Source organism: Idiotropiscis lumnitzeri, chromosome 17 (assembly GCF_059441095.1).
Source record: "Idiotropiscis lumnitzeri isolate Australia: NSW breed Sydney's pygmy pipehorse chromosome 17, RoL_Ilum_1.0, whole genome shotgun sequence".
Lineage (NCBI taxonomy): Eukaryota > Metazoa > Chordata > Actinopteri > Syngnathiformes > Syngnathidae > Idiotropiscis > Idiotropiscis lumnitzeri.
In genome coordinates this window covers 16,686,602-16,713,808 of record NC_142407.1, presented here as the reverse complement: position 1 = coordinate 16,713,808, position 27,207 = coordinate 16,686,602, and the positions used below count along the sequence as shown (strand labels likewise).

Below are 27,207 nucleotides of genomic sequence, written 5' to 3'. Positions count from 1 at the left end.
ATTTCCAGTTTGCGTCAAAATGAAGCAAGGGGGGATTTCTTTTGTTACTTTATTTGCTTTAAATACATGTACAATACAGTCGAGCGGTTTGTTTTTGAGGCTTGAGAAAACGCACCATCGTAGTATGAAAAATGAGATGCGCTGGTTGATGAGTTTGTGTACAAACTAATCCTACCCTTACACCTAATTCATAACATTCCGCCCTTTAACCCTAACCCATGTTGTAGTGTTGGGTGTGTGCGGTGAAATTTGCATATTTTCCTTTGTGCATCATCAATCCAGGAAGCACTCATTTCAAAGACACAGAGGTGACATCACTGGAACTGGTTTGACCTGCAATTTGGCAAAAATAAACATGAAGGTAGAAAACGATCTTCTTTATTCATATAAATAACGCTAACAAACACACTCGCAAATCAGTCCCAACTAGAGGCGCTAACGGGCTAACAATCACTGATGCACATAGCCTAGTCTTTATACGTCCTAATATACATATCACTGGCGTCGGGCCAAAACCTTGTACCTCCAAATTTGTCACTTTTCAGGAGACCCCAAAAATGGCAAGTTAGTTCAACCATGAGAAATGTAGCGTGAAAGAAAGAAAGCTACTTTCAACACTTTGGATTTGTCAATAATGTGGAAAAATAACAAATATAGATAAAAAAAACAACATTAAATTCACCAAAATGTGACTTATACGGTTTTGGCCCGATGCCAACAATACACACAAATGGACAAAAAAAATCTTGACTCAATATTTGATGTACAAAAATATATATAAAAAAAAAAAAAATTAAAAAAAAATCAAACAAATCTGTCCCGTCCTGGCACATGGAAACAATCTGTTGGCGCTTGTCATTTTTCGACAATTTTTAACACTGAAACACAAAAAGACGGAAACAAGCTGCTCTCTGGCCAGCCAGCGAGGGAACGTGTAAACCAACCACAACGCCACACTTCACTATCAAAACCACAGTGGGTGGTCCTGTAGACCAGTGGTTCTCAAACTGGGGTTCAAGGAGAATAAATTAGTATGTTTAAAAAAGTGCATACCTAGATTTAGGGACCAGCGCAACAATAAAATCAACTTTGATAGCATTTATGGGCACAGATGGTATTGATACTTAGCATTATGATGGAGTGCTTGGAAGGATTTCTCATGTGTAAGGGGTCCCTAGACCCAAAAAGTCGAAGAACCCCTGCTGTAAACACCCTAGAAGGTGGCCCTGTCACCACGCTGACTGCCAGACCATGGAAGTAATTTCAAGAGCACAAAAGTATGTGATACTTCTAGAAATAGCCCTTTTTTGTGGCCCTCATATTTTCATCTCATGATCAGGACTCCGGTCCAACGAGGGCTCCCGGGTACTGATCATTGATGCTGAGGGTCCCTGGTTGACGCCGAAAGGGGAGACGGCAGGGGAGCGTGCCGCCAATGGGGAAAGTGACGGCGAAAAGCTGGGCGACATGGCTGCTGACGAAATGGAACCCTCGTGGCTGATGGGGGACCGGCGTAGGGACACTAAGTGGGGGAACGTCCGTCCGATCACAGGGACTTTGGGTGGCACAGACATGGCTCCTGGGTGAGCGACTGACGTAATGAGCGGCGGCGGATCAATTCTGGGTTTGGGATCCATTTTGGGCTTGGGTTGGAAAGGCTGGCGTGGGTTTGGGTTCTGCTGGGCCGTCTCATCTTTCAGTCTTGCAATTTCTGTGAAGACATTGGCCAGTGGCTGGAACTGAGGGCACCAGTTGAGCAGGTAGTCCCAGTTGTAGCTTCCGCGTAGCTCCTCATCACTGGCAACTATAGCCGTGAGAGAACCATCCACTGATGGTTTACCATCCTCAGGGAAGGCGTAATTCTTGGGGAGGGAAATATTGAGTCCACGGCTGACTCCCAGGTAGCTGCCTCCCTCGTCCCTATAGACTGGGAGCTGCCCAGAGAGCAAAGTTCCGCCAAGATTACTGCCCAATTTTTTGCCTTTGAACCAAGTGCTCCCTTCCAATGCCGCTGGCTCACAGGAATTGTCGGAGAGCTGGTCAACGTCCTGCTGAATCCCAGAGTCTGGTCCCCTGGCGGAGATATGCTCCTGCATGGATGAGCTGATGGAGGCCACGCGGGGGTACTCATTTATCATCCTAATTTCGTCATCCTCTGCTGCCTCGGCGGATCCTCTACCACTGGAGTGAGAGGGATCTAGAGACCCTCCTCTTGTATACGGAGCTCCGGCACCACCCACCTGGTCTCCAACATAGCCTGGCAAGGCCTGGTGGTAGATTCTTTCCCCTCCTTGTCCCAAACTGCAATTGTCTAAATTATTGAGAGCAGCTCCTGAGGCCACATTTCTGTTAGTAGCATTCTGGGCTTTCCTCCCCTTGCGCGACTTGACCAGAAACACTCCCACCGCCAGGATCACAAGCAGAACGATCACACCGAGTGAAACAACGATGATAATAATCAGCAAGACGTTAACGTCGGGGGCCAGGCCTAAGCCTGTGTTGGTGACATCGATGGTGATGTGCGCCGTAGCGTGGCGAGATGCATCCAGAGGACTGTGAGCTCTCACATCCACAGTCATTAGCCTAGTTTCTCTTTTGGATCGACCCGATCCACTGTCGCTGCTGTGACCGCTACCCGAGCTGTCAAGCTTGAGGAAAATTACCCCGGTGGTTTTGTTGACTTCAAAGTATGGAGAGGTCGTGGGGAAGGAGTAGAGAACAATCCCATCTACGCCCCCGTCCTCATCACGGGCCTGGACACGGCCTATGCTCTGACCTTTCCTGGCATCCTCTGGGACCTCAAAGGAGAAAACGGAGGATATGAAAAGCGGGTCGTACTCATCCTCGCCTGTGACAAACACCTGCACCGTCACAGTGGCGGAGTGGTTTCCTGCATCAACTGCCAGAGCAACAAAGTTGAACGAATTCATTTTCTCAAAGTCAAAGGGATTCCTGCTCCTGATCTCTCCAGTAGCAGAATCCACGGAAAAGTGCTTTCCTGCGGGTGAGTGCTCGAACATGAAGTACCTCAGCTGGCCGAAGACTCCCGTGTCATGGTCGATAGCATGGAGAACCGTCACGGCAGAATTCGCCGGTTGGTTCTCTCTGATGCTTGCCATCAGTACTTCCACTGGGAAGAAAGGATGATTGTCATTCACATCTTTTACCTCGACAGCCACGGGAACGAGAGCGAAATGCCCTTGACCATCTGTGGCCTGGACGATGACAGTGTGAGTGGACTGGTGCTCGCGATCCAATGCCTGCTGAAGTCGCAAGGCTCCAGTCCACTGGTCCACGGTGAAAAGATTAACCTCGTCCCCGGAGCTTATAGCATACTGGACCTCCGCATTGGGTGTTGAGTCTGGATCTGAGGAAAACAGCCGCAAAAGGTTCTTGATTAACTCAGACAACATGCGACCAAGAAGTCCAACCAGGAAAAGTTTTAGGTACCTGTTGCAGTCAGTCTTATGATCTCTGTCCCAGCAACAGCCCCTTCGCTCAAAGCTACCACGTATTCTGCCCTGGTGAAAACCGGCGGGTTGTCATTCACGTCACCGATCGTAATCATAGCAGTGACACTGGAGCTCCTCTGGGGCACGCCACGATCTGACACCACCACGGTGAGGTTGTACATCGGTTTGGCTTCAAAATCCAGACCCTCAGCCAAGAGCAGCATTCCCACGGTTTGGAAGCCACGGCCCTCCAGGTAGCGCACGCTGCTCTCGATCTGGAAGGCGTTGCCCTCATTGCCACTGGCGATCGCAAAGTCGAAGCCGCAGTTTTCCCGGGAGAGGTCACTGTCAAAGGCCTCGAATGCCAAAACTGTCATTCCAGGTATGGTGTCCTCTGAAACCATTGCCCTGGAAGTTAAAATAAAGGGATCAATTATGGAAAAGTCACTTTTTAATTGCTATTTGGGTCTTTGAGGCCTACCCCACCCTTCAAGTGAGAAACAAATCTAAACGGAAATCTGCATCTATTTTTTAAAATATATTTATTAATGAGCCCTGCTCCATCATGCCAACTCATGCACAGGTTTCATGCACGCAAGACTTGTCCCAAGATCCAGAGCCACTTTCAAGCTATACCACCAGGTCAAAGCAGAGCGCCATTCATTCCAGTCACACATTCTTTCCTCTCACACTATAGACTCAGTTTCTGCCTGCAGAAGTCGCTTGCCTAGTCAGAATACCCCAGCTGTGGCCCAGGTTGCCATGGTCTGGAAATCCATCTAATCCATGCGTGCAGTTCGACCTTCACCAATTATCTTTATAGGTGCTCACTTTTTTTTTTCTCCATACTCTGGGGTTTCCTTCCACATTTGGTATTTGCTTGCCGAGTCCCTCTGCCTTTAAATTTGTAAGAACTGATAAAGAATCGCGTCTGCTCAAACTGACCTGTACTCTGATTGGTGGAACATGGGGGCATTGTCGTTGACGTCAGCGATTTGAACCTGGACAGTGGCGAGGGCAGAATGCGTGGGTGAGCCCCTGTCCCGAGCTTCAATGACCACATTGACGGAAGGTCGTTCGGGGTCAATCTCTGCTTGGTGGCTGATGAACAAAGTTCCTGGAAGCCAAGATAGGGTCAGAGAAGTAAAGAGTCAGATATTTTTACTTCCCAGCAGGAGGAAGTGCTTGTCTACCATTGTTGGGATCAATGTAGAAGCCCTCCTGAGTGGACGACATCACACTGTAGGTGATCCTTCCATTCTCTCCAGAGTCCCTGTCAGTTGCTGTTACCGTGATGACCACACTGCCGGCTGGCGTGTGCTCGGCTAGGGTTACCTAGGGGTGGAAATATCAATCACAACAGCCGTTTGATTACAGGGGCCGTGCTTCAACTTTTTACAAGTTACAAAATGAGCCATTGATTTGTTCAGCCTTTGCTTTGTGAGTCTTGTCATTTTGTGTTTCTGCGTTTGACTGTTTGTCCCACCCGGTCAATAACTGTCTGGACGTGCCACTGTGGCTCGAAGACATTATAGTTTCCCAATGTCTTGCACCATGGCCGCTTAGTTTTTGTCACGATTTGTGTCTTGTCTTGTTTCGATTGAACATTATACTGTTACGGGTCATTTCATTTTTCCATGTTGTGATGGGTTTTTTTTTTTGTTTGACTTCCTGCTTTTTTTTCTTTTGCCCTCCGCTAGTTAATTCTTTGCCTCCAACTGATCTCGGCAGTTCTGCTCGACGTGTCAACCAACCAGCCCTTTCCTCGTCAGTCTGTTTGAATTTAGTTGGATGTTTTCATTCACTCCATCTCAGATCATTGTCATGTGTTGGTTGGTTGGTTCCCTGGATTATTTGTTCACATATACCTGATTTTCTTTTCTTAATTTAATGTTACTTATTTAAATATTTGTATCCTGCACTTCGACCAAGTTCTTTTTAAGTTAATTTGTGCAATTTCTGTGCTGTAGCTGGGCCTTCATACCTGATAGAGGTCCTGGCTGAAGGCCGGTACGTTGTCATTGACATCCTCTACCATGATGGTGATGTTGGCCTCTGTGTGGTGCTGGCTGTCGCTTGCTCCGACGGTAACTGTGTACCACGTCTTCTCCTCAAAGTCCAGCGGGGCAGTGAGTGAAATGCCTCCAGTGTAGCGATGGATCCCAAACTTGCCCGCGGTGCTCGGGTCCAAGTGCAACGAGTAGGCCAGAGTGGGACCTGAGTCCACGTCGTTACCCGTCACCACGGTGATCTCTGTACCTATTATTGTGTCTGGTAGGCACATAGTCATGTCAGTAGCGGGAAGCCTTCCACATACAGAACTGTACAGTCGTACCTTAACAAGATGAGTTTAGTTTGTTTTTTTTTCCCTTCAAAAGGGTGGCATTGTAAATCTGAAACATACTCGTAACTCAATTATCGCCTCGTAACAGAAAGCAAAACATCGATCAAGTGATGACTTGTAACTCAAAAACCCCTAAGCCAAGTTACAACTGTACAGATAATACAATAAAAGTACAATGAGGACCCTCTGAGATGCGGATTTCTTGTGGCAAGGGAATAGTGGGACTGTTGTCATTCTGGTCCACGATGATCACGGTCAGAGTCGCAGAACCTGCCAGTCTTGGACTTCCTCTATCAGTTGCTGTTATCACCAGCCTGGGCAAATGTGTTCTATATTAAATATTACAGTGTTTAAAGACCATTCTATTATCTTTGTGTTCTTACTTAGTCTGGGTGAAGATCTCTGAGTCCATGATAGCCGTCGTGGTGATGCTCCCAGTCATCGGATCAATCTTAAACAGTCCACTCATGCCCGACGACTGAATGGAGTAGGTCACCTGACCGTTCTGGCCTTGGTCCACATCCTTGGCCACGACCTGGGAAAGTTTAAAAACTGTGAAAAAGACACAGTAGCGAGTACAGTAGTTACGCTGAGTGTTACCTGTATGATCGGCGTTTCATATCCCTGAGCCTCCCTCATGTAAGCGACATAGTTTTGCAGCTGGAATCGGGGCTGGTTGTCGTTGACATCCTGCACCATCAAGTTGATGCCGGTGAAGGAGGTAGACAACACAGTCTCAGCTTTCACCACCAGACGTAGCCTGGGTGTGTCCTCAAAGTCTAGACCCTTGGAGCTTTGCACCCAGATTTCACCTAGAGAACACATGGATGAACGGCCGTGTTTTGGAGATTTCACTCCTCTCTGTTGGGCTTCCCTCTGCCATCACTTCTACCCCATCTCGCTGCAGTCCCCCCTTTCCTTTTGCCACTCCTCTTACGTTTGGAGAGTGTGACCGATGGTGTTCACCTGTGGACGAGCTGATCCTGAAGGCTTGCTGTCTGTTTCCACTGAAGATGCTGTAGCTGATCCCCTTGCGATTTCCATCTGGATACTGGGCCTGAGCCTGAGCCACAGCTGTACCTAATTCACGGGAGCAGAATGCTGAAATTGCCGTGACAATAAACGTTGATTATCATCCTCGTCTTCTGTAATACCGCACTCGGTCGGACCTTTTGCTGCGTTCTCCTGTATGCTCACATCTCTGGTGTATCTTGAGAAGCGAATTCCGTTGTACTCCACCTCCTTTACGTAGATCACCACCACCCCCTGTGCAGACTGGGCTGGAGTGCCCTGGTCCATTGCCTCCACGATAAGGGTCCTCTGGGCCTGGGACAGAGTGTCCAGAGGCTCCGTGGCCTGGATCTGTCCAGTCAAAGAGTTAATGCTGAAGCCCTTCACGGGAGCGGCGAAGCGATAAAACACGGAGCCATTAGCCCCGAAGTCCTTGTCCTCTGCCTTCATGGTGGCCAGAACCCGCTGGGACCTCCCGCTTGATACCTCAATGACCAGCGGGTCCATGATGAAGATGGGCGCGTTGTCATTGATGTCCGTGATGGTGATGGTCACCTGAAAGCCAAAGTTGACAAGATTGCTTCCAAAGTGACTTTTTAAAAGCTTGCATAAAAATAGTTGTACTGAATATTTTCATTCTGATTCTGATATTTCAATAAACGTGTGTGAGCGAGCATTTCTCAGTTTTGTCAGGTTAAACCACCGATGGCAAAGACCCCCAGCGGCTTTCAAGCAACGAAACCAGTCAGAAACCACCACTTCGGCAAAACCGGAAGTTAAGCAGAGCTGCATCGAATTTTGTTGCGACACTTTCACTTCACAGTTTGCACTTTTATTATATTCACACAGCCGCACCTAGTCATCATGTTCAACCCCCCCCCCCACACACACACACGCGCACCCCCGCCCACACCCCCCCACACACACGCACACACACACACCCACGCACTTTCTGCTTCTTCAAGTCAAACAAAATCCATGTAGTCAGTGTCTATGAAGTGCTGCTTCCATAAGTGAAAATGCTTTTATATTCTTTTTTGATGCAGCTCAAGAGGTGCAGAAAAAACTAACTTTGTCTTCAGCCAACATCATCCTAAATTTACCTGAGCGGAGGAGTTCCTGGGTAACGCTGGAGAGAGGTCGGTGGCAAACACCCGGAAGCTGTACGACGCTTGCTTTTCGCGGTCCAGAAGGACCGACGTGGTGATGCGGCCAGTGTGCTCGTCCACCGCGAACGCGCCGTCAGCCTCGTGGCTCAAGAAGTATAGAACTTTCCCGTTTGCATCGTCGTCTGCATCCGTCGCGGACACCTGGAAACACATCCACGACATTTGGGACTGAGACAATTGCAAAAATAGGATCGATGCATTGACATCAAGACAGGGCGTGTGGCTTTTTTCTACTATGGCTGAGGTGTTCCCATGGGAGCATTTTCATTTTGTTTAGTCATTCGGATTCATTCCAGTCGGAATACTCTACGTGAACCCGGCGAATGCCTAAAATGCCTAAAATTCTGTTTTAGAAAATTCTTCCCAGGACAGAAAAAAAAGAATATTTTGTAAAACAAGTACGATTTTTTTCCAAGAAAAAAAAAGTTTCATTATACATATCTATATTTTTTTAGTCATTGTTTGACAAATTTATCATTTACCCTCCCAAAAATTTGGTATTCAGCAAAAAAATCCAGAATTTTCCAGGTGTCTTTTTTTTCAAGAACATGTCATTTTTCGAAAAAAAAAAGTGGTCATCTTCAACACAGATTTCAAAGTTTGTCGTTTTTAATTAGAGAAATGATTTTTTTAATTCTCAGAAACAAGTTAGAACAAGTAACTTTGAAACAAAATGTTCATTTTGAAACAAATAAAACCTCCCTCGCAAATAAAACAATGAGAAAAAAATGACTGTCTACCGTCAGGACTTGCGATCCCTCAGTGGCATCCTCCGAAATATCGGCACTGAAGACGGCCCTGCCAAAAACGGGGCTGTTGTCATTGACGTCCAGCACTCGGACCTCCACCGTGACCACGGTGCTGAGTGACGGGCTGCCTCTATCCGTGGCCATCACCTCCAGGGTGTACTCGGCCTTGGTCTCCCTGTCCAGGCCCCGGCGGGTGGACAGGGCTCCCGTGCCGGCGTGGAGGTGGAAATCCCCGTCCTGGTCTCCGGCTGGTTGGAGCAGTGGGCGTACAGATGAGGAAAGATCTCAGCGCCAGAGAAGCAAAGTACTATTTTTAAAGTCCGAAGTCAAAAGCCAGACTTGTGTCAGACTCGTAGATCTGTGTTTATATGCGGATGGGGCCCGGCCAAAAGCAAAGAAGCAAACATGTCGTGAAAGTGAACTAATGAAATATTTGACAAGAAAGACTGGCGGAATGGCTCTCACCGATAATCCTGTACTCCAGCTCCCCGCCGGGACCCGAGTCCAGGTCGCTGGCCTTGAGGAAACACAGCTGCATGGGGTCCTGATTCTCGGGCGCTTCCAGGCCGTACCACGGCTGGGCAAAGACCGGAGAGTTATCGTTCACGTCTTCAACCTCCACCCGCACCGTTGCTTTGGCAAAGTTGGGGGGAAGGCCTCCGTCCTGAGCGTACACTGGACAGAAAAACGCTCTTCGCGATATGTTCGAAAATGCGTGCTTTTGATGCGCTCAAAAACACTAGATGGAAAATTGTGTTTGCTGTTAAAGAAAACAACAGTCAGGTTGCGTACCGGTGAGAATGTAGTGATCCCGAAGCTCCTTGTCCAGCTCCTTGGTGGTGGTGATGACTCCGGTTGACGGGTTGATGACGAACCCTTCCTCCGTCACCCCCCCGTACGCTACGTGCCCATTGGACCCTGCGTACAAACATGAGTGAATGAAAAACCTTTCAAACTTTTGTCGAAACCTGCTAAGAACCAAACCTTGATCTCTGTCAGTGGCCACCACCATCAGCACTGTGGTGCCGGGCCCTTGGTTCTCCAGAACCCTGGCCTCAAACTCGGCCTCCCGGAACACCGGAACCTCATCGTTGACGTCCATCACGTGCACACAGAGATCCTGAGAGGTGGAGAGCGACGGCGTCCCCCCGTCCTCCGCCACCACCGTCAAATTGAAGACCTCCTGGTCTTCTCGGTCCAGAGCTTTCAAGATGGATAGAGAGCCTGCGAGGAGGTTTGTCAATTATTTCAAGTCCTTTTATCTATTTTTATTGACAGACGCACTTTGGAATAACTATCGAGTGGAGTGATCACATATATTATTTCTTCTCACGTGCCTGGATTTACTGTAAAAGTTGAATACCGTCTGAGAAAACAAAACGCTAGCTAAAACAACTCACGCCTAGTAGACCTGCGTTCAGTCTGACGTCAACCTCATCAAAAACCTCAATAATCATCAAGTTCATAGAAGTTCATAAAGCTTTGCCTAATGGAAGACTGTTTTCATCTGGTGACTCCAACCTTGGTTAAAGGAGGTCTACTTACCAGTGTTTGGGTTCAGATTGAAGTGACCGGCAATGTTCCCCGTCTGGATTCTGTACGACACTCGCCCGTTCTCCCCATCGTCCGCATCTCGAGCCATCATGTGCAAAATCACAAAGCTGCACAGCAATAAAGAGAAAACAATGTTAAACTCCAGTTACTTTTTCAAGATGAGGCGCAAGGCTACCAGCTATCGTACCCGACGGGCTGATCCTCCATCACACTGACAGCCGCCGGCGAACTGAAGACGGGAGCGTTGTCGTTACGGTCTGTGACAAACACTTGCGCCGTGACCGAACACCATCGCCTCTGCGCGGGATCCGCAGCTTGGTCGGTGGCCCGGACCACCAGGTAAAGAGATGGAGTGGTCTCATGGTCTAGCGACTCCGCTAGGATGAGGACCCCGCTAACGGGATCCAGTTTAAGAAGTTTGGCCTTGTCCGGCCACTGGTGCTCCATGGAGTAACGTAGCTCGCTGTTGGGACTGCTGCCATCCTGTGTGTAGACACAGCCATTGACTGACATTTACTGAACAATGTTGCAGTGACTTTGTGGATTATAAATGGCTGAGTGCGAGTTCAACGACTGTGTCCTGTCCTGTCCCGTGTGGTCCAGATACCACTTGGCTCTAACCAGTTGAGATTCAAGTATGCTAACTGCGACACTCAAAGCATAGGCTGCCAACCTTACAGCCAGGGCACACGTAGAGACCCCTTGAAGGGATTTTAGAGATTTGTTTCGAAATAGGAAGCACAAATGTATTACTTATTTGTTTTTCTTTTTTTTGTTTCCTTTTAAGTCTGCCTTGACAGCCAACACGTAGACTGGAACTTGGGGTTGTCGTGACCGCTTTGCAGCACCTTGTTGTTGGTCATGAGTGCGCAGGCGTCATGGTGAGAAAGGCGAGGAAGAGCTTGGTTAGAGAAAATACTTCTTCCCTTTAGATAGTCTGATGGCGTGGCTGCCTTAGAGCGGCACGTTATTGGCCATCGGTGCGCGCACGTCACATAGAGAAAGGTGGACCGGCTAGAGTGTGGACCGGGCTTCATGGTGATGTGGCTGCTTTAGAGTGCCTCATTGTCAACGTCTGCAAAAGCTCAGTGCTTAGAAAGTGTGATGTATTCCGGACACCGGAAACTTGAAGATCATACATTTTCATGTCTAAAAAATGTTAGGCGTTTGGCTACCTTGTCCACAGCGTGAAAGGTGTAAATGGAGGATCCCGGCTGGAGGTTCTCGGGGACAACAATGGTCACGGGATCTTCGGTAAACTGCGGCGAATGGTCATTGTTGTCTTGCACCTGGATGCGGAGTTTCACCAGATGGCTGCTGGGAAAGGCTCGGGACAAGTCGGACACCTCCACGTACAGCGTGTACTCGGAACCCTTCTCGTAGTCGAGTTCCTGCACCAGGTACACATCGCCCTTCAGGTGCTCGACCATGAAGGTCCCGTCCCGGTCCGTCCCACCCACCACCAGGTATGTGACCAGGCCATCCGGGACAGCGGCTTCAGGCTGGTGCACCGTGCCCACTACTGAGCCCGGAGGAGCTCCTTCTACCACGTTGAGCATCATGGACAGCACGTTGAGCTTCGGGCTGGACTCGGTGGAGCTCACAACCTGCAGATCGGGGGAGGGAAAAGCTAGGTCAGCGTTTGTCAAGCAAGACCTGCCTGCTCTAATCACTTGATTAGACGAAGAAGGTAAAGAGTATGCGTCTGGTCCATTACAAATGGTCTTGAGGGATTGTGAAGGCCATAGAGCGAGAAAAGTTCAAACCGGAACCTTCGTGGAAGCAACCTTGAGCAAATGTCTCTTTGTCTTTTCTGTAATAAAGATAATTACCCCATGTTGGGTGCATGTAATTCAAGCACTAAATCAATTCTTGTTTGATAACATTAAAGCAAGTTTAAAAAAAAACAGTGGTTCTATCATTTTTACTCAGTGTAATAACTCACCACAGAAGAGATATTTTTTTTTTCTCTATTTTCATCTCCGTATTTAGTTCTATTGTGTGAGGGTGTTATGGCAACTTTCACTTGCAGGTCTTGGACACAGCTGGCCCTTGTCACATCTCACATGGGAGCATTTGATTCTGAGGTTTCCCCTCGCTCTAATATCAGTGTGGGAGGGAAAAAAGAAAAACGAGATCCACCACCCCCCCTTCAAATGACAACCTTTTCCGTTCCAAACTCAATCAAATCTTATCGCCGTCCCTACAAATACCAGTGCTGATCTGTGAGGATTGACCCAGGATCATGACAACAAGTGAGTCTGTACAAGCTCCATCAGCCCAGGTTCTGGTTACTACACTAAACGATGGGGCAGGAAGCACTCATACAGATTGCAGAGATGTTTTAGTTGACATAGGCGCAGGTTCTTGGGCTCATATTTAGTCCCTTTTTCCCAGTCTTTTCGACAGGCCACACTGAGGAAGCAACTATAAAAAGAGTGTGGCGTGACACTGTTGAGCTCTGGCCGCCAGATCTGAATTTGTTGAGGATGCGTGATTACTTGTATCCACAGCGGGCAGGCGGAGCTCAGGCTCGGTGTTCCGCGGTCGGCGGCGGTTACGGTCAAGATGTACTCGGCACGTTCCGCCCACCTCAGCGGGGCGGCGGTTCGGAGCTCCCCGGTGCCGTCGTTCAGAGTGAAGCGCTCGACTCGGGAGCCTTTGGAGGAAATCAATATTTGTATCAAACACATCGTCTTTGAATCCAAACGTAATCATTTTCAGATCTCGCTACACAAAAAATGAACACTTCTAGATCTCTTTACGAGACTTGTCAAGCCATGTAGTTCAAGTCTGAGTCACTTTATGTCTCAAGTCTTGAGTCCTAAAATGGTGACTTAAGTCTGACATGAGTCTAATCAAGTTTGCCACCTCTGCAAGAAAAATGTAGGCTGCAAAGACAAATGTACAGGAAGTCTTGCCTGCTAAAGAGTAGTAGATGGTGCCGTTTTCGCCCGCATCTGGATCTTTGGCGGACACCATGCCTAAGACAGTGCCAGAGGGTAGCCCCTCGGACACCTACAAGGCAGAGACTTGATTAAACATCTTTGTTGTATTTCTTCCAGGGATCATATTCAAAATCTCTTTGCTGATTAAGGGCAATCGCAACCTGAAAGATGAGTTCCCTGTCAGGTCGGGCATGGGTGAAACTGGGAGCGTGGTCATTTTCGTCCAGAACGATGACATGAGCTGTGCCAGTGGCGCTGCGGGGAGGTGTGCCGCCATCCTGCACGACCACCACCAACTGGAAGCTGGACTGCTGCTCCCGGTCCAGGGCCTGGCGAGTGCTAATTTCCCCTGCAAGCGAAGAATGAACAACCAAAATCTCAGAGATGAGTAACTGACAATCCCAATGCTTTGTTGACCGTCCTCACCTGTCTGTAAGTTTATCTGAAAGCGTTTGTCAACGTGCAGCAGCCTGTATGTAAGTCGGGCATTCAGTCCTGCATCTCGGTCCGTCGCGGACACCCGACCGAAGCCCGTCCCCGCCACCAGGTTCTCCCGCACTGCCAGGAACACTCTGTCCTGGCTGAGCTTGGGTGAGTTGTCATTTTCATCCGTCACCGTCACCCTGACGGTGGCGCTTCCTGTCCTTCCTGACCCGCCCGGGGTTGAGGTAGCAACGACTGTCAACAGGTACATGTCCTTGACTTCACGGTCCAGAGAGCTTCGCACAAACAACCAACCGCTATCAGGCACCACGCCAAAGCCGGCTGCATCACCGTCAGGCCGGAGGCGGTAGGAAACGCCGGAAGACGACAAGGAGGTGCTTCCGCCGTTCCCAGAGGCCTCTGTGTTGAGCGCGCGAACCTGGAGGAAGCGCGTGTTGAGAGGTGCGTTCTCTCGAAGCTCCACGCGGTAGGTAAGAGTGTCAAATTGGGGGCCCTGAGCATCCTGCGCCTGAATGTGCACCACGAGCGTGAAGGTGGAGCTCAGCTGAGGCGCTCCGCCGTCTTTGGCCACCACCTGAAGGTCGTAGCGGGGAATGTTCTCATAAGACAGACCCCCGATAAGACGCACCTCTCCGCTGCCTCGATCCACGCCGAAGGTCCTCTGCCCACTGCTGCCCGCAACACCGGCTGATACTAAGTAGAAGCTTAGCTGACCGTTATGACCAGAGTCCTTGTCCAAGGCCTGAACGCAGTAGATGACCTTACCCACCTCGGTGACCTCGGGAAGCAGGAGGGACTCTGATGAGGAGGGTAGGAATGTGGGTGCGTTGTCGTTCACGTCTGAGACAGAAACCCGCACCCGACTGCTCCCAAAGGCAGGAGGGGAGCCGAAACGCGCCTGGATCTCCAGGTCCAGCCTTGGGTAGGTTTCATGGTCTAGCGGGAGGGCGGTGCGGATGGTTCCGCTCACGCTGTCAACGGTGAAGTAACCATCAGGATCTCCAGAAGAGATGCAGTAGGAGATGTCTTTGGCTAGAACTGTACCAAAGACACAAGGGGTATTAAAAATGTCTGTGGGAAAACTTGTAGATAAGCTCCTGTTTCCTGACCTGTTTTGGTGGCGGCGCGGACCACTCCCACCGCCGTGCCCCGGAGAACATCCTCAGCTACGGTGAAGAAGTACTGCGGCTGCTCGAAGACGGGTGACGGCACGGAGCCCCCGACAACACTCACGTTCACCCTGGCGTCCACCAAAGCAGTCAGGCCGCCACCATCCTGGGCCGATATCACCATGGGGATGACCGAGTTGGCTTTGCCGTGGAGCGAGCGCGAAAGGGACAGCACACCTGAGGTGGGGCACATCAATAGGAGAAGATTTTGCCTAATTGTGTAACTGTACTGGTTAACAATGCAGAATATTCCCATCATTCCTCCTCATAAATTTCTCGAGAAATTTACCAGAAACTTTCCCCAACTTTACGAGAAATGTCCCACTCCTGTGCAAACCGATTGATTTGTATCAATTACTTCTAAAGTTTTAGACTAATTAAGTGAAATTATGCGTGTTAAGGTACAACTCGTTGAGCATGGTAAAGCCTGACTTTCTCCCGCTGGCTTTGCAAATGCTTACAGCAGCCAACCCCAGTTTGGGTCCTGAGCCGTCCCTTGCAAAAGGAAACACAGGGACCATGTTCATCACAAAAGTTTAAATAGTGCAAATGCACCCACATTTTTTTGTTTGTTTATGATCGTACCTGTGTCCTTGTTGAGGGTGAAGAAGGCAGAAGCTCCCCCAGGTGCCGCACTGTACATCACCCGACCGTTCTCCCCGGCGTCCGGGTCGTGGGCCGTCACCCTGACCACAGAGGTTCCGGGGGCACTGTGTGCACTCAGGCTGACCATGTACAGCACCGGGTAGAAGGCGGGTCTGTTGTCGTTGACGTCAGCCACCGACACAATCACGCGGACCGCCGCGCTCAGGCCGCCCTGAAAAGCGAAAAGCGACAATGGTATTCAGATGAGCCAGCGGGACGGCGCTGATTTTAAGAACCTAGTCTCTTTACAAAGACCATGAACATCCTCCCCCCTTTCATGCACCATTTGGTCTCCACAGACAGCAGTCAAGTTGTTTTCCCTTCGCTTCATGGCCGTGAATCAGAGCCAAGCAACTGCAGGAAAGGGCAAAGTAACCGCGAAAGAACAAGCGAGACCGATTTGCACCACATTAGCCTTCCTTTTATAGTTCTATACCCGCAATAAAGTTGGTAGCCTATCCCAGCCGTCTTCGGGCAGGAGGCGGGGTTACACCCTGGACTGGTTGCCAGCCAATCGCAGGGCACACAGAGACGAACAACCATCCGCGCTCACACTCACACCAAGGGGCAATTTAGAGCGCCCAATCAACCGGCCTTGCATTTTTTTTGGAATGTGGGAGGAAACTGGAGTACCCGGAGGAAACCCAGGCCATCGTGCTAACCAGTCGGCCACCGTGCCACCGATTTGGAAACAGCGTCAACAAAAGTGACTCCACCCCTACGTGAAAGAGTCCAAACTGGGCAGAATAAGCCACTTTGCCCCCCCGGTCTAGTGTGACTGGCTCAGGTGTGAATGGAAAACAGGCATGTTCAACAAGTGGCCAACTGTCAGAAATATTTTTTCTTACCCCGTCTGTTGCGGTGACAGTCAGCTCAAACGAGTCAGGCCCGACATCGCGGTCCACCACCGCGCTGGTGCACAGTTGCCCGCTCTCATTGTCGACTTGGAAGTGAGTGGACGGCGCGCCGCCTGAGCCCAATGCCAGCGCATAGGACATTGCGCCAAAGGAGCCGCGGTCGCCGTCCGTGGCGGACACCTGAGGGAAAACCAGATCAGAAAAACACATCCTCTGACACTTGTTTTAGTTGAACTTTTTTTTTTTTTAGACTCTGTTGCTCAATTGTGCAAAGGAGCGGTTATGCTTGAGTGCACGCGAGACTCGATTGACTTTGTAGATGATCTCGAGTCATTCTGTTGATTTTTTCGGTGCGAGGAATCGTGCCAGGAATCATGCGGACAAAACATGTGAAAGCGCTAACATAAATTTCGCCGACGCTCTCTGGACTCAACCTTTTAAGTAAGCAGATTTATTGGACTTTATATTTTGGACTTTGTGGCGTATTTGAAGTGATTGTGTTGATTTTTCTTACAGTCGATGTTCTTTTGGTGATTTTAGAGAACCCTTTTTTTTTCAATTTGCTTTTAAATGCCTTTGACGCTTTTGATTGTAAAAGCTTTAAATGATGTCAAACCAATTGCGTTACCCGCCGTGGACTTTTGGGATTTTGTGGATTATTCACAATGTCACAAATAAATCACAAAGGAATAATCACAAGTACGCAAGTGGCATGACTAGGTGTGCCTTGTACTTATTTAACTTGAACTTTGTGGATTATTTGAAATCCTATCTGTCCGTCAAAAGGCCCCCGTCCTGCGCGGGTTTGAAGCCCCTCATGGAACGGGATGCTGCCGGCCGTGACGGGCAGCTGATCTTGAATATTTATAACTGTACATTTAAAACCCATCTGGTGCCACAAAAAGATCAACATGTGTGAGGGATGAGCTCGCTAACCGCTAACAGAAATGCTAATGAAGAGCTTTGGCGTTCAGGTATCAAAGCGGAACAGTGTGGAGGAGTCACAGTTGCCGAATTGTAACGTTTAACGGGCCGCATGTGACCCCCGGACCGTAGTTTGCCCATGCCGGTGGCGGAGGCTGGACCACATGATCAGAAATCTTGCTTCGAGGTTGTTCGGTACTTTTTATATCTGATGTTGAGGGTGAGAATTTTCCCAGCCTTGACTGTTTGCTGGACTTCCAGACGGATGGCTCCGACATTGTGCTGTCAGACATTATTAGAAGCCAAGACGGGAAGCGTAGCGTAGCGCAGGAAGCCGTCAGCCTCGCCACTATTGTCAAGACGGAGAAAGCGGACGTTCTGCCGGAGACGATACACGCCGGGGGGGGACGGGGGGGATGCTGACGTCCCAGGCCCCAATCACAGCGGAAAGTTAAAACAAACAGCCCGAGGGCAGATAAAGAGGCCGGTCGCGCTAGCAACACGTTTACAGCCTCTTTCCGCAAACGCACGCTGGCCGGCGCCGCCATCTGTGACAAGCTAATGCCAGCTTGACTTTCACATTCTACACGCTCCGATTTTTATAGGCTCATAAACAAAACCGACGAGGAAAATTCCATCAAAGCATGAATCAGACGTTTTGCATGCTTTTTTTTTTTTTTTTCTCGACACGGAGGATTTGTCCGTGTCTGAAAAAGGATCTTCAGCAGACGTAAGCACAGAGAACCAGACGCAACCTGATATAACAAGATACGACCAGACGTGAGTTGACGTGTCCAGATGTAGGCACGGAAATTGAAAACCGGTTCTTTGGCGTCCGCAGCAATTAGATTCCTCTGAGTTGTTTTGCTCACCCTGAGATTCCCAAGCGAGTAACAACGTCGTACGCAATACATCTATTTCGGGTCGGCTATTTTCCAACAGGGCGGCACGGTGGCCCGACTGGTTAGCACGTTGGCCTCACAGTGAGAGACAGCATCGGTCGTGGGTTCTACGCATAGCCCGCTCATCCGAAAATGATGCCGACAATGCGGCCACAATTGGCTGTGCATGAACAGCACAACTTGGTTTCATCAAAAACTGGAGAAAATTTGTTTGACTTTGGAGCTCTTATTTTATATATATATATATATATACCAGGCAAAGACCTCAGAGCATGTACGCAGCAGCTGTCACATGTTTTTTTGCAACCGCTCCGTGGCTCAAACAGTCATCCCCTCCTGCTTGAAAACTTCCAACATTATTCCTGTCCCCCCTCATTCTTTGTGTGTGTGTGTGTGCGAGAGACATTTTTCCAAGGATGTTTAAGTGGGGGAGGAAAGGGACTCGTGCCTAACACCCATTCCCAGTCCTCCCCCTTTTCTGCTAGCAGCTGGGGTGTGTGTGTGTGTGCGCACGTCCCATTCAAGCAGTGTTTAATTGGATAATTTAGGAAACAAAAGGCTCCATTTAAAGCCACCGCTGTCATGCAGTCCAAGCAGCACAGAGTCCTAACGTTCATCCATCTTCTTCTTCTTTTCCTTTCAGGGGTCGCCACAGCGAATCAGTTGCCTCCACCTCAGCCTTTCCTCTGCATCCTCTGTTCTCACCTCAACGACTCTCATGTCCTCTTTAACTAAATCAAAATACCTCCTCTCGGGTCTTCCTCTAGACCTCTTGCCTGGAACTAGGAAACTATCTATCTATATATATATATATATATACACATATATATATATATCTTTGGGCAGTAGGGGGGGGCCACCCTGAACTGGTTGCCAGCCAATCGCAGGGCACCCAGTGACAAACAACCGTCCACGCTCACACTCATACCGAGGTGCAATTTAGAGTGTCCAGTCAACCTACCGTGCATATTTTTGGAATGTGGGAGGTAACCGGAGTACCCGGAGGAAAGCCACGCGGGGGAGAACATGCAAACTCCTCACTGGAATCAAACCTACAACCTCTGCACTGTGAGGCCATCGTGCTAACCAGTCATCCACCGTGCCGCAGATCATTCAATAATGTTTAGCCAAAATGAGGCCGCGTTTCAAATTCTTCCTGCCTGCTATTCCCATTTCCAAGACCAGTGTGTCGCCATCTCGTCAAGGACTGGAATTACACCCAAAATGAACAGGAGTCAGAGCAACATAGAGTTAGAGACTGCCCGCTAAAGAAATCTGCAAAATAGAGTGACCGCAAAGCTGCAGGCGACGATGGAGGCGGGAGTTCAATTTTTCAATTTAGTTTGTTGAGAGTTGATTCCACCCATGCAAACTGCGCCAACGTGACGCTCATGGTGAGCTCATTTCAAAATATTTGCAAGAGGAAAAAAAAAAATACAATTATGTAGTCCATCATGTCTTATCACAAAACACACACAAAGCCAAAACCCCCAGAAGACACCAAATCAGCCTCTCCCTTTCTCCCTCCCTGTAATCCGCAGAGGCTTGTTGCCATGGTTACGGCTGAAGGATGACTTCGACCTATTGAAAGACATCGCACCCCAACCCTTGCGCACGCACGCACACATCCATATGACATCATTGTCGGTGTCCTTCGCATGAGCCACAGGGTGACAAATGTTCTAACCCCCGACACGCACACGCACACATATGCATGTGTGGGAGTGGGAGGTGGTGATGAAGTGGCCCCTCCCCTCCTCCTTCGCCCCTCTTCCCTCATCGCCATGGCGACCATCATCCCTTTGCATTGCGTTCGCTGACACATCTGTTTCTTTAGGGAATCAGGATTGAGAAAATTCCTGCGTGTGCGTGCGTGCGTTCTTCCTTTTGTCCACTTGTGTCCCCCCCCCCCCCCCCCCCAAGTGATGTGGTGGGCCAGATCTGGCCCCCGGGCCAGACTTTGACCCTCTGTGATTCACTCCTTGCCGACTCCCCAGTCACCAAAGACACCTTTTCAATACCATCGAAGAATTTGAAGGAGCGGATTTGGGCCGATACTCGCAAAGCCAGAGTCGCGCTGCAGGCAGGAGACGCTCGGTCGCTGGCAACGTTACATTTTTATTGCAACGGCGAAAAGCTTCGAAGATGCAAAATGACTCTTTCATTCCCGTTCTCACGACCTCCACCTTCTCAGGATGTCAGACGCTTGCACACGAATATCAGAACATGCGGACTTTGCTCGTCCTGCCTGCCTGGGAAACACTTGAAGGGGGGTGAGGGGCATTCAAAGATAAATTATGATTTTCTTTGTGCCCTTGTGTTGTTTTGCCAAAAATAAGCAGCATTAAATGGCTCCATTTTGTTTTAGGCAAGTCTCCTTTTTCAATGCAAAAAGTCAAAATAAACATTTCTATGGAAACGCAACCAGAATCCGAACCGTGAGGACTACCTTTGACTACGAGTGGGCTGGACGCGGCTGTCGGAGAGGGAGAGTCTTACTGTACCTGGAGGAAGCAGGTCCCGGGCGCAACGTTCTCCTCGATGGTGGCGTTGTAGAAGCTCCTGGAGAAGACCGGCGCGTTGTCGTTGGCGTCCTGCAGCACCACGTCCACCCGAGCCGTGGACGACAGCGGCGGCCGCCCGCCGTCCGTCGCCACCACCGTCACGCTGGGCGAGGGCTCCGATTCAAAATCCAGGACGGTGGCCGTGGTGATGATCCCTGTCACGGCGTCCACTGAGAACCAGTCCGAGTGAGAGTTCTTGTCCTTCAGGAGACTGTAGCGAATTTCTCCGTTGGGACCCTGGTCCTTGTCCCGGGCGGTGACTTGAAGGACAAAAGATCCCGGGTAGACCACCTCAGGGATGGTGTGTCTGTAGGCCCGCTGGTCAAACAGAGGCGGGTTGTCGTTGACGTCCGTCACCCGGATGGTGAACGAGGACTCGGCCCTGAGGGGGGGCGTACCCGAGTCGGTGGCCATCACCCGAAGGTCGTAGGAGTCGCGCTCCTCTCGGTCCAGAACTTGGTCCACGTAGATCAGGTAAATGATACTGTCCTTGGTGGTGAGAGCAAACTTTCCGTCGCCACCTTCCAAAGATACGTTGACGTTGGCGTACTCGCCGTAGTCCGGGTCGGTGACAGAGATGCGGGCCACGTACTGGCCCGGCTGGGCACCCTCAGAGATCTTCGGGGAGCCGTCCTCGCTCAGGAAAATAATGGTCATGGTGGGCTGGTTGTCGTTGTAGTCGCGCACATGAATGGTCACGAAAGCATTGGTCACCTGGGGAAGGAAGATAAACAACATTTATCAGCGTATGTTCAATATAAAACGAAACCCTTGGAGTTTAGCTTAAAGTTAAAAAAAAAATACAAATTAGACCGCCAGCCAGTCCATTGTTTAGATGTGTCCTACAAGGTGACTTGCGAACATTTTGGAGAGCATAACAAGTGTTTTACCTCCGGGCTGCTGGCATTGTCCCTGGCCTGGACCACCAGCTCATGCACTCTCTTGAGCTCGTAGTCCAGCGGTCTGTTCAGTGTGATGACTCCGGACTTGAGGTCGATGACAAAGTAGCACTCAGGATCACTTTGCCGCCGGTTGATCTCATAGAGGACCAGGCCGTTGTCCCCCTCGTCCTGGTCTGCAGCAAAGACCTGAAAAAAAAGAAGAAAAAAAAAACATTTTAAAAACCCGTTTTACCGAGTCAACCTCACATGAATCAAACACCTGAGCCAGAGGTGACTTTTTTTAAGAATTGGTATACAAGTCAACTGACCTGTAGTATACTGCTTCCTTGGGGGAGACTCTCTGAAATGATGGCGTGGTATCGGCTCTGGTTGAAGACCGGCGCATGGTCGTTGACATCCGTCACAGCCACCTCCAGAGTGACGGAACCCACCCTTCTTGGCGAGCCACCGTCAAAGGCCTCCAGGAGCAGAGTGTAAGCTGAGCGTTTCTCCCGGTCCAGGAGTCCGCTGACAACCAGGTCCAGATACAGCGCCTTATTAGCCACCCTCTTGGTCGCCAAACGGAACACTTGACCCACATTTCCCTCCCGGATGGAGTACCCCTGCGTAGTGAACTGGTCCTTGTCGGCATCGCCGGCCGGATCCAGGGAAAACCGGGTCCCCATGGCCGTGTGCTCGGGGATCTTGATATGAGCTTTGTTTTGCGGAAACTCCGGCGCATGGTCGTTGATGTCATTGACGGTGACAGCCACATGGATAGTGACGCCGGTCATGGTGACGGCGATGAAGCTATAATGGTCTCTCTGCTCGCGGTCCAGGCGGCGCGCTGTGGTGATGATCCCGGTGGTCTCGTCGATGTTTAGGTCGCTGCCCACGCCTGTCCCTTCATAGTCCGAGATGAAGTAGAGGCTGGCCGACTCGCCGGGCGGCAACCCTGCACTGATGTCCCCGACGATGGTGCCCGCCGGCTGCTCCTCGTCCAGCTGCAGCTCCAGCGTCCCCGAGACGGCGGCGGGTAACGGGAGCAAGACAAGAATCATGAATAACCAGATGAGTGGTCGCCAAAGAAGAGAGCGGAAATACGAGCCGCCGGGCCGTCGTCGCGACGCCTCGCTTCTCAAAGACATGGCTCAACTGCACCTGGATACAAAGACAAAGCATACTTTGAAGAGCCCTTGTACAAAACCTGATCTCGGGGTATTCAATATGTTAAACAAACAACCAGTCTCTACGAGCCCCATGATGGACTGGGGACCAGTCCATTGGTTGTCAACAGGTGCCCGGCGATTGGCAAGCATTGTTCGTTTCAACAGAAATTGTGATGTGGTACAGGAAGTAGCTCCAATTGGACCAAGACTCAACTGACCTGAGTCCAGTCCATTTTCTGTTCCCTGCGACTAACTGGCGACCAGTCCAGAGTCGGTATGTCAATATGGGCAAAGACTCAAGTGACTGGAGACCTGGCCATACTTTTTCTATTCTATTGGATCCCTGTCGTTGGCTGGCGACACTTGGAAGTGGATTCGAACATAAAACGCGGGATCGGTTGACGATTTCCGCAAATGGAATATTTGCAGTGTGATCAAAGCAGGACGACGGCAGCGAGAGTCACGAGGGGGCCGCAACGGAGACGACGGGGCACGCGTAGCCTCCATCCTCACGCTACATCGCTAAATAAATAGAAACGCTTGACGGACACATGCTGTCACGATACACGCGTCGTCACGGGTCGGCGCCGGCCGGCGGAAAACCTCCCACTCAAAACATCCCGCCATGACTTCTGCTGCAAAAGTGCTAAATACGCAGGCAACTCGTTATCGCAAACAATTTGTGATCGGAACAAGCTTGTAATGAGCCACATGCTGCTTCACGAGACCAATGATAGGAGATTTTGACTTGTTTGACTTTTTCTCCTTCTGCCCGTGGTATTTTTTTTTTGCCCTCGCACGCTAGCGTCTATGTAAGCTGACAGCCGAGCCCAGAAGCAGCCTGACTTTTTTTTTTTTCTTTCTTTTTTCCATTTGTTTGCTTTGGCCGAAGGGAGCGCGGCCACTTCTGCAGAATGCATTAGGCCGGCTGGACGACGACAGAAAAGCCTGTCCGGATTTGGCAGCGTGCTGGGAGAGAAAAGCCTTTCCTAAAGTGCGGAACGGAAACTAACCGGTCATTCTAATCAAAAGATTACGCGGGTGCACAAGCCACGAGACTGCGCGGAGTCGCACAAAAATGAAGTCATCGCATGCACTCCGCCTTTAGGTGACACTCCATCTTCTCACGTCTTGGCGACAGCAAGTTGAACCTTCATAAAAAACGCATGAGGAGAAATATGAGCCAAGCCCAGTCTTCAATTTTTTTTCCCCTCACTAGGTGCTGCAGTCATGTTTTCTTTTTTTTTTTTTCCAATGAAACCATTTATATAAAAAAACATTTAAATGTATTTTTATCCACTGTCTATAAACATGTGAAATTATTTCTCTGTATTTTCAATCTCTTTGTCGGAGTTCTTTCAATGTCTAAACGCAGAAAAATCGCATCAACCGTCCACCTGAGAGGCTTTGCTGCTTTTCTCCCGCCGGCGTGACAAAGACGCCTCGGTTGATTCTGTAGGCGCCGATCGGCAGCTGCCATGGCGACGGCGCATCGCCGAGCGGCGGCGCTAATGAAATGCGCTGCTCAGGCAGGAGAATTCTCATCGATTGGCCCGGCCGGCTGGAGGACGACGACGATCCTCTACGGCGGACTAAATGGACTACCATTGTTTGCATAGATGGACTCGTCCGTGCGCGCGCGTGTCGAATGACTTTTCCGACATTTGTCCCTCTTGGACTTCCCGGGCCCAAGAAAGAATGGAAATCCAGGAAAAAAACAAAAAGCGGAACACAATCAGAGAGACTTTGTAACAACGCAAGTGTCAAACGTGATCGTGTTCTTGGTTAGGAAAGAAAAGAAAATTCCAAGACGTGTGGTCTAAATACGTGAAACAAGATTATGGCTGAAAACATACAATCAGCTGTGCTCATTTTGATTTTGAAATTGAATGAACACAATGACATAATTATGTTGTGGTTAGTCAGTCAGGCAAACACAGAGTTGGAAAAAAATACACTTGAAGCCAACGCTTGCTGTTGGACATTTTGCCGGAAAATAAAATAGGACAGAATATACGAGTGCAAAAAAGTAGGCAACATTTTATTCAGATACTTTTTCCACCGCATCATACTTTTTGCTCATCCCTCCATCTATTTTCTGTCCACATACGTTCTGGTCTTTAGCTGTCCCAATACTTTTGACCCTCTCATCAAGTCATCGTTTTTTGCATCCTGTAAGTTTCCAAATACTTTTGTCATCGAAGGAGTCCCAATACTTATGTCCATTTGGTCATGTTTCTTTCATGTGAATAGAATAGAATAGAAATCCCTTTATTGTCATTGTACTCAAGTGTGCAACGGTGTGTGCTGTTCCAATTCCCAATTATGGTGCAAATACTTTCCCCTGTTGGTGTCTCAATCCTTTTGTCCGAACACGTCTGCCCACCATGCACTGCTGTCCCAATACTTTTGTCCATGTACTTATTTTTATTCATTTATTTTTTGATCTAGCGCCCACGCCCCGCCCCCACCTCAATAATCTGTATCCTTTTCCCCACATAGGTGTCCTGATACTGGTCCACCTTATTTAGAATCTGCATCCGGAATTTTTGGAGTCCCAATTTTGTGTCCGGCTTGTTCGCCTTGAACAATTCGGCGCCACACAGTCGGAGTGTCAGCTCCAATATTTCCCACTAATATACCTCAAGGGTGGGTATCGATTTATTTATCGGACTCGGTAACCGAATGGACCTTTTCCAAGTCAAGGGCACCAAAAAGCAACCTTTTATTGGTGCCACCACAAAATTGCTGAGGAGACAATGTACCCTTAATTAAAGAAAAAAAAAAAATAAAAAAAAAATCATAGCGGCACGTGCAAGCGGTGCACCTCATTGTCTTATATAGCTCGCGCGTATACGTGCGTGTGCATGCATTGTGTGCGCGCGACACTTACATTGATTGGAGGGACGTGCACGCGCGCGCCTCTGGCTGGGTGTCCCTGGTGAAAAGCTGATTGCGATGCAGAAAAAGAAAGGCATTCACACAAGCCACAGAAGAGGGAAAATAGGCCAATTCCTGCCTGAGTGCGCGTGTCCGAGTCAGGTGAGAGCGTGCACGGTCGCTTCTTCTCGCCAATTTTTTTTTTTTGTTTGTTTTAATCCGTCTTCTTGCTGCTCCAGCATCCACACTGAAGCCGAGAGAGGTTCGCCGGTCAACTGGCAGACTGGCGGAGCCCACTCCAACGAGTCCTCCTTCTCCTTCACTCCTTCCTCCTCCTCCTATTGCAGCAGGCCACGCCCCTCCCTCTTCCTCCTCCTCCTTGGGTTGCCGACACCCAGGTGGGGTTGGTGTTTCTTTGTTTCTGTCGAGTGATTGGCAGGATTCCTGCCGTCTGCCCTCCTCCCGAACACGAAGATGACAGTCGACACACTTTTGCTCCGCGGCACAATGGGACGCTGCCAAAACAGGAAGGAATGGTCGCTCAATCAAAACTTCCGTTCCCAGGGAGAAAAACGCAATGCAGACTCTTCGATGAGGATGAATAGACTGACTGCATGGCGACCCGTTCATCGGTTGTCAGCTTGGGACCAATCCATTGCGTGTATTTCCTGGCTATGATTTGGAGCGTGTCTTTTTTCCAACTTTGAGTGCGCGTGTGGCTTTTAGCCACAAAGCTGCGAGAGATGAGTGAACGCTTCGTTTGAGGCGGTGGCGTTTGGGGGCTGACTTTTCTCACGGCACCGGCAGCGTAGTGCTTCCTGTCACTGGTTTCCTGCTGACGTGCAGCGTGAAAAGATTTGATGGGAGGGTGCCCGAGCAGGAAACGGCATCATTGTTGCCCGTGGCACCAACGAACCTGCAGTAAAGTCATCGCCAAGAAAAGATTGATCCCGCCCACAAATTGGAATTTCCGCAAATAATTGACCGTCTTGGCAATTTTCTTCAAAATGTTTTTATTTTTCTTAAACATTGTGTTTAAAAAAAATAAATTAGTGGGGATGAGATGCTTTGATCAGCCAATTTTCCACCCAAAAAAAACAACAAACAATAAAACTGAGGTTGGCTCATCCTCCCACCACCACCCAAAAAAATGTCCGGTTTTTGAAATCTCCAAATAGGTGAGTATGCGGGGCTCTGTATATTTAAATCGAGTACATTTTTATTGTGTCTACTGGCACAAGGTTTGTAATGACCAAAAGTTGCCAATAGATGGCAGCAATACATCACTTTGGAGTTGAGATCAGCACAGCTTTTGAGTAGAAGTTCAAGACTTGGCGGTGACTCTGCTCGTCGGTTCAGTGATCACGAGAGAAAACGACTTGTTCCTGAATGTATCATTATGCCCGCTCTTGTTGGCAGAAAAGCGAAAACAAGAAAGTGAATTTGCTGCACATTTCCGACTAAAACGTCCGTATTTAGAGCTGAGTTAAACGGCCCTTGTGTTGCGTGTGTGCGTGCGCGCGACAGTGGAGCTCCCTGTGAAGA

General features: G+C 49.4%; 1 protein-coding gene across 1 annotated transcript; it reads right to left on the bottom strand.

Annotated features, from left to right (window-relative positions):
- Positions 1–46: 46 nt before the first annotated feature.
- Positions 47–25,987, bottom strand: LOC148320620 (protocadherin-16-like). Its single transcript, XM_088278844.1, has 29 exons — positions 25,676–25,987; positions 21,943–22,774; positions 21,623–21,820; positions 20,673–21,446; positions 16,334–16,522; positions 15,426–15,657; positions 14,781–15,017; positions 13,654–14,709; positions 13,389–13,576; positions 13,201–13,297; positions 12,781–12,938; positions 11,455–11,886; positions 10,467–10,762; positions 10,271–10,386; positions 9,710–9,949; positions 9,518–9,643; positions 9,191–9,400; positions 8,717–8,973; positions 7,911–8,117; positions 6,966–7,362; positions 6,763–6,876; positions 6,397–6,608; positions 6,180–6,331; positions 5,980–6,110; positions 5,437–5,723; positions 4,646–4,787; positions 4,398–4,569; positions 3,451–3,860; positions 47–3,367 (listed from the first exon to the last, which is right to left on the bottom strand). The coding sequence occupies exons 2-29, from the start codon at positions 22,759–22,761 to the stop codon at positions 1,317–1,319; spliced, it is 9,900 nt and encodes a 3,299-aa protein (XP_088134970.1). The 5' UTR covers positions 22,762–22,774; positions 25,676–25,987; the 3' UTR covers positions 47–1,316.
- Between the last annotated feature and the right edge of the window lie 1,220 nt (positions 25,988–27,207).

What these genes read in the sequence shown, in the direction of transcription:
- LOC148320620 (XM_088278844.1), bottom strand. Translation starts at nt 22,761, where the DNA reads ATGTCTTTGAGAAGCGAGGCGTCGCGACGACGGCCCGGCGGCTCGTAT. An exon ending in GCTGGAGTACAGGATTATCG is followed by an intron (nt 8,974 to 9,190) that starts GTGAGAGCCATT and finishes TGCTCCAACCAG; the next exon opens with CCGGAGACCAGGACGGGGAT. An exon ending in CTACATTGATCCCAACAATG is followed by an intron (nt 4,570 to 4,645) that starts GTAGACAAGCAC and finishes CTTGGCTTCCAG; the next exon opens with GAACTTTGTTCATCAGCCAC.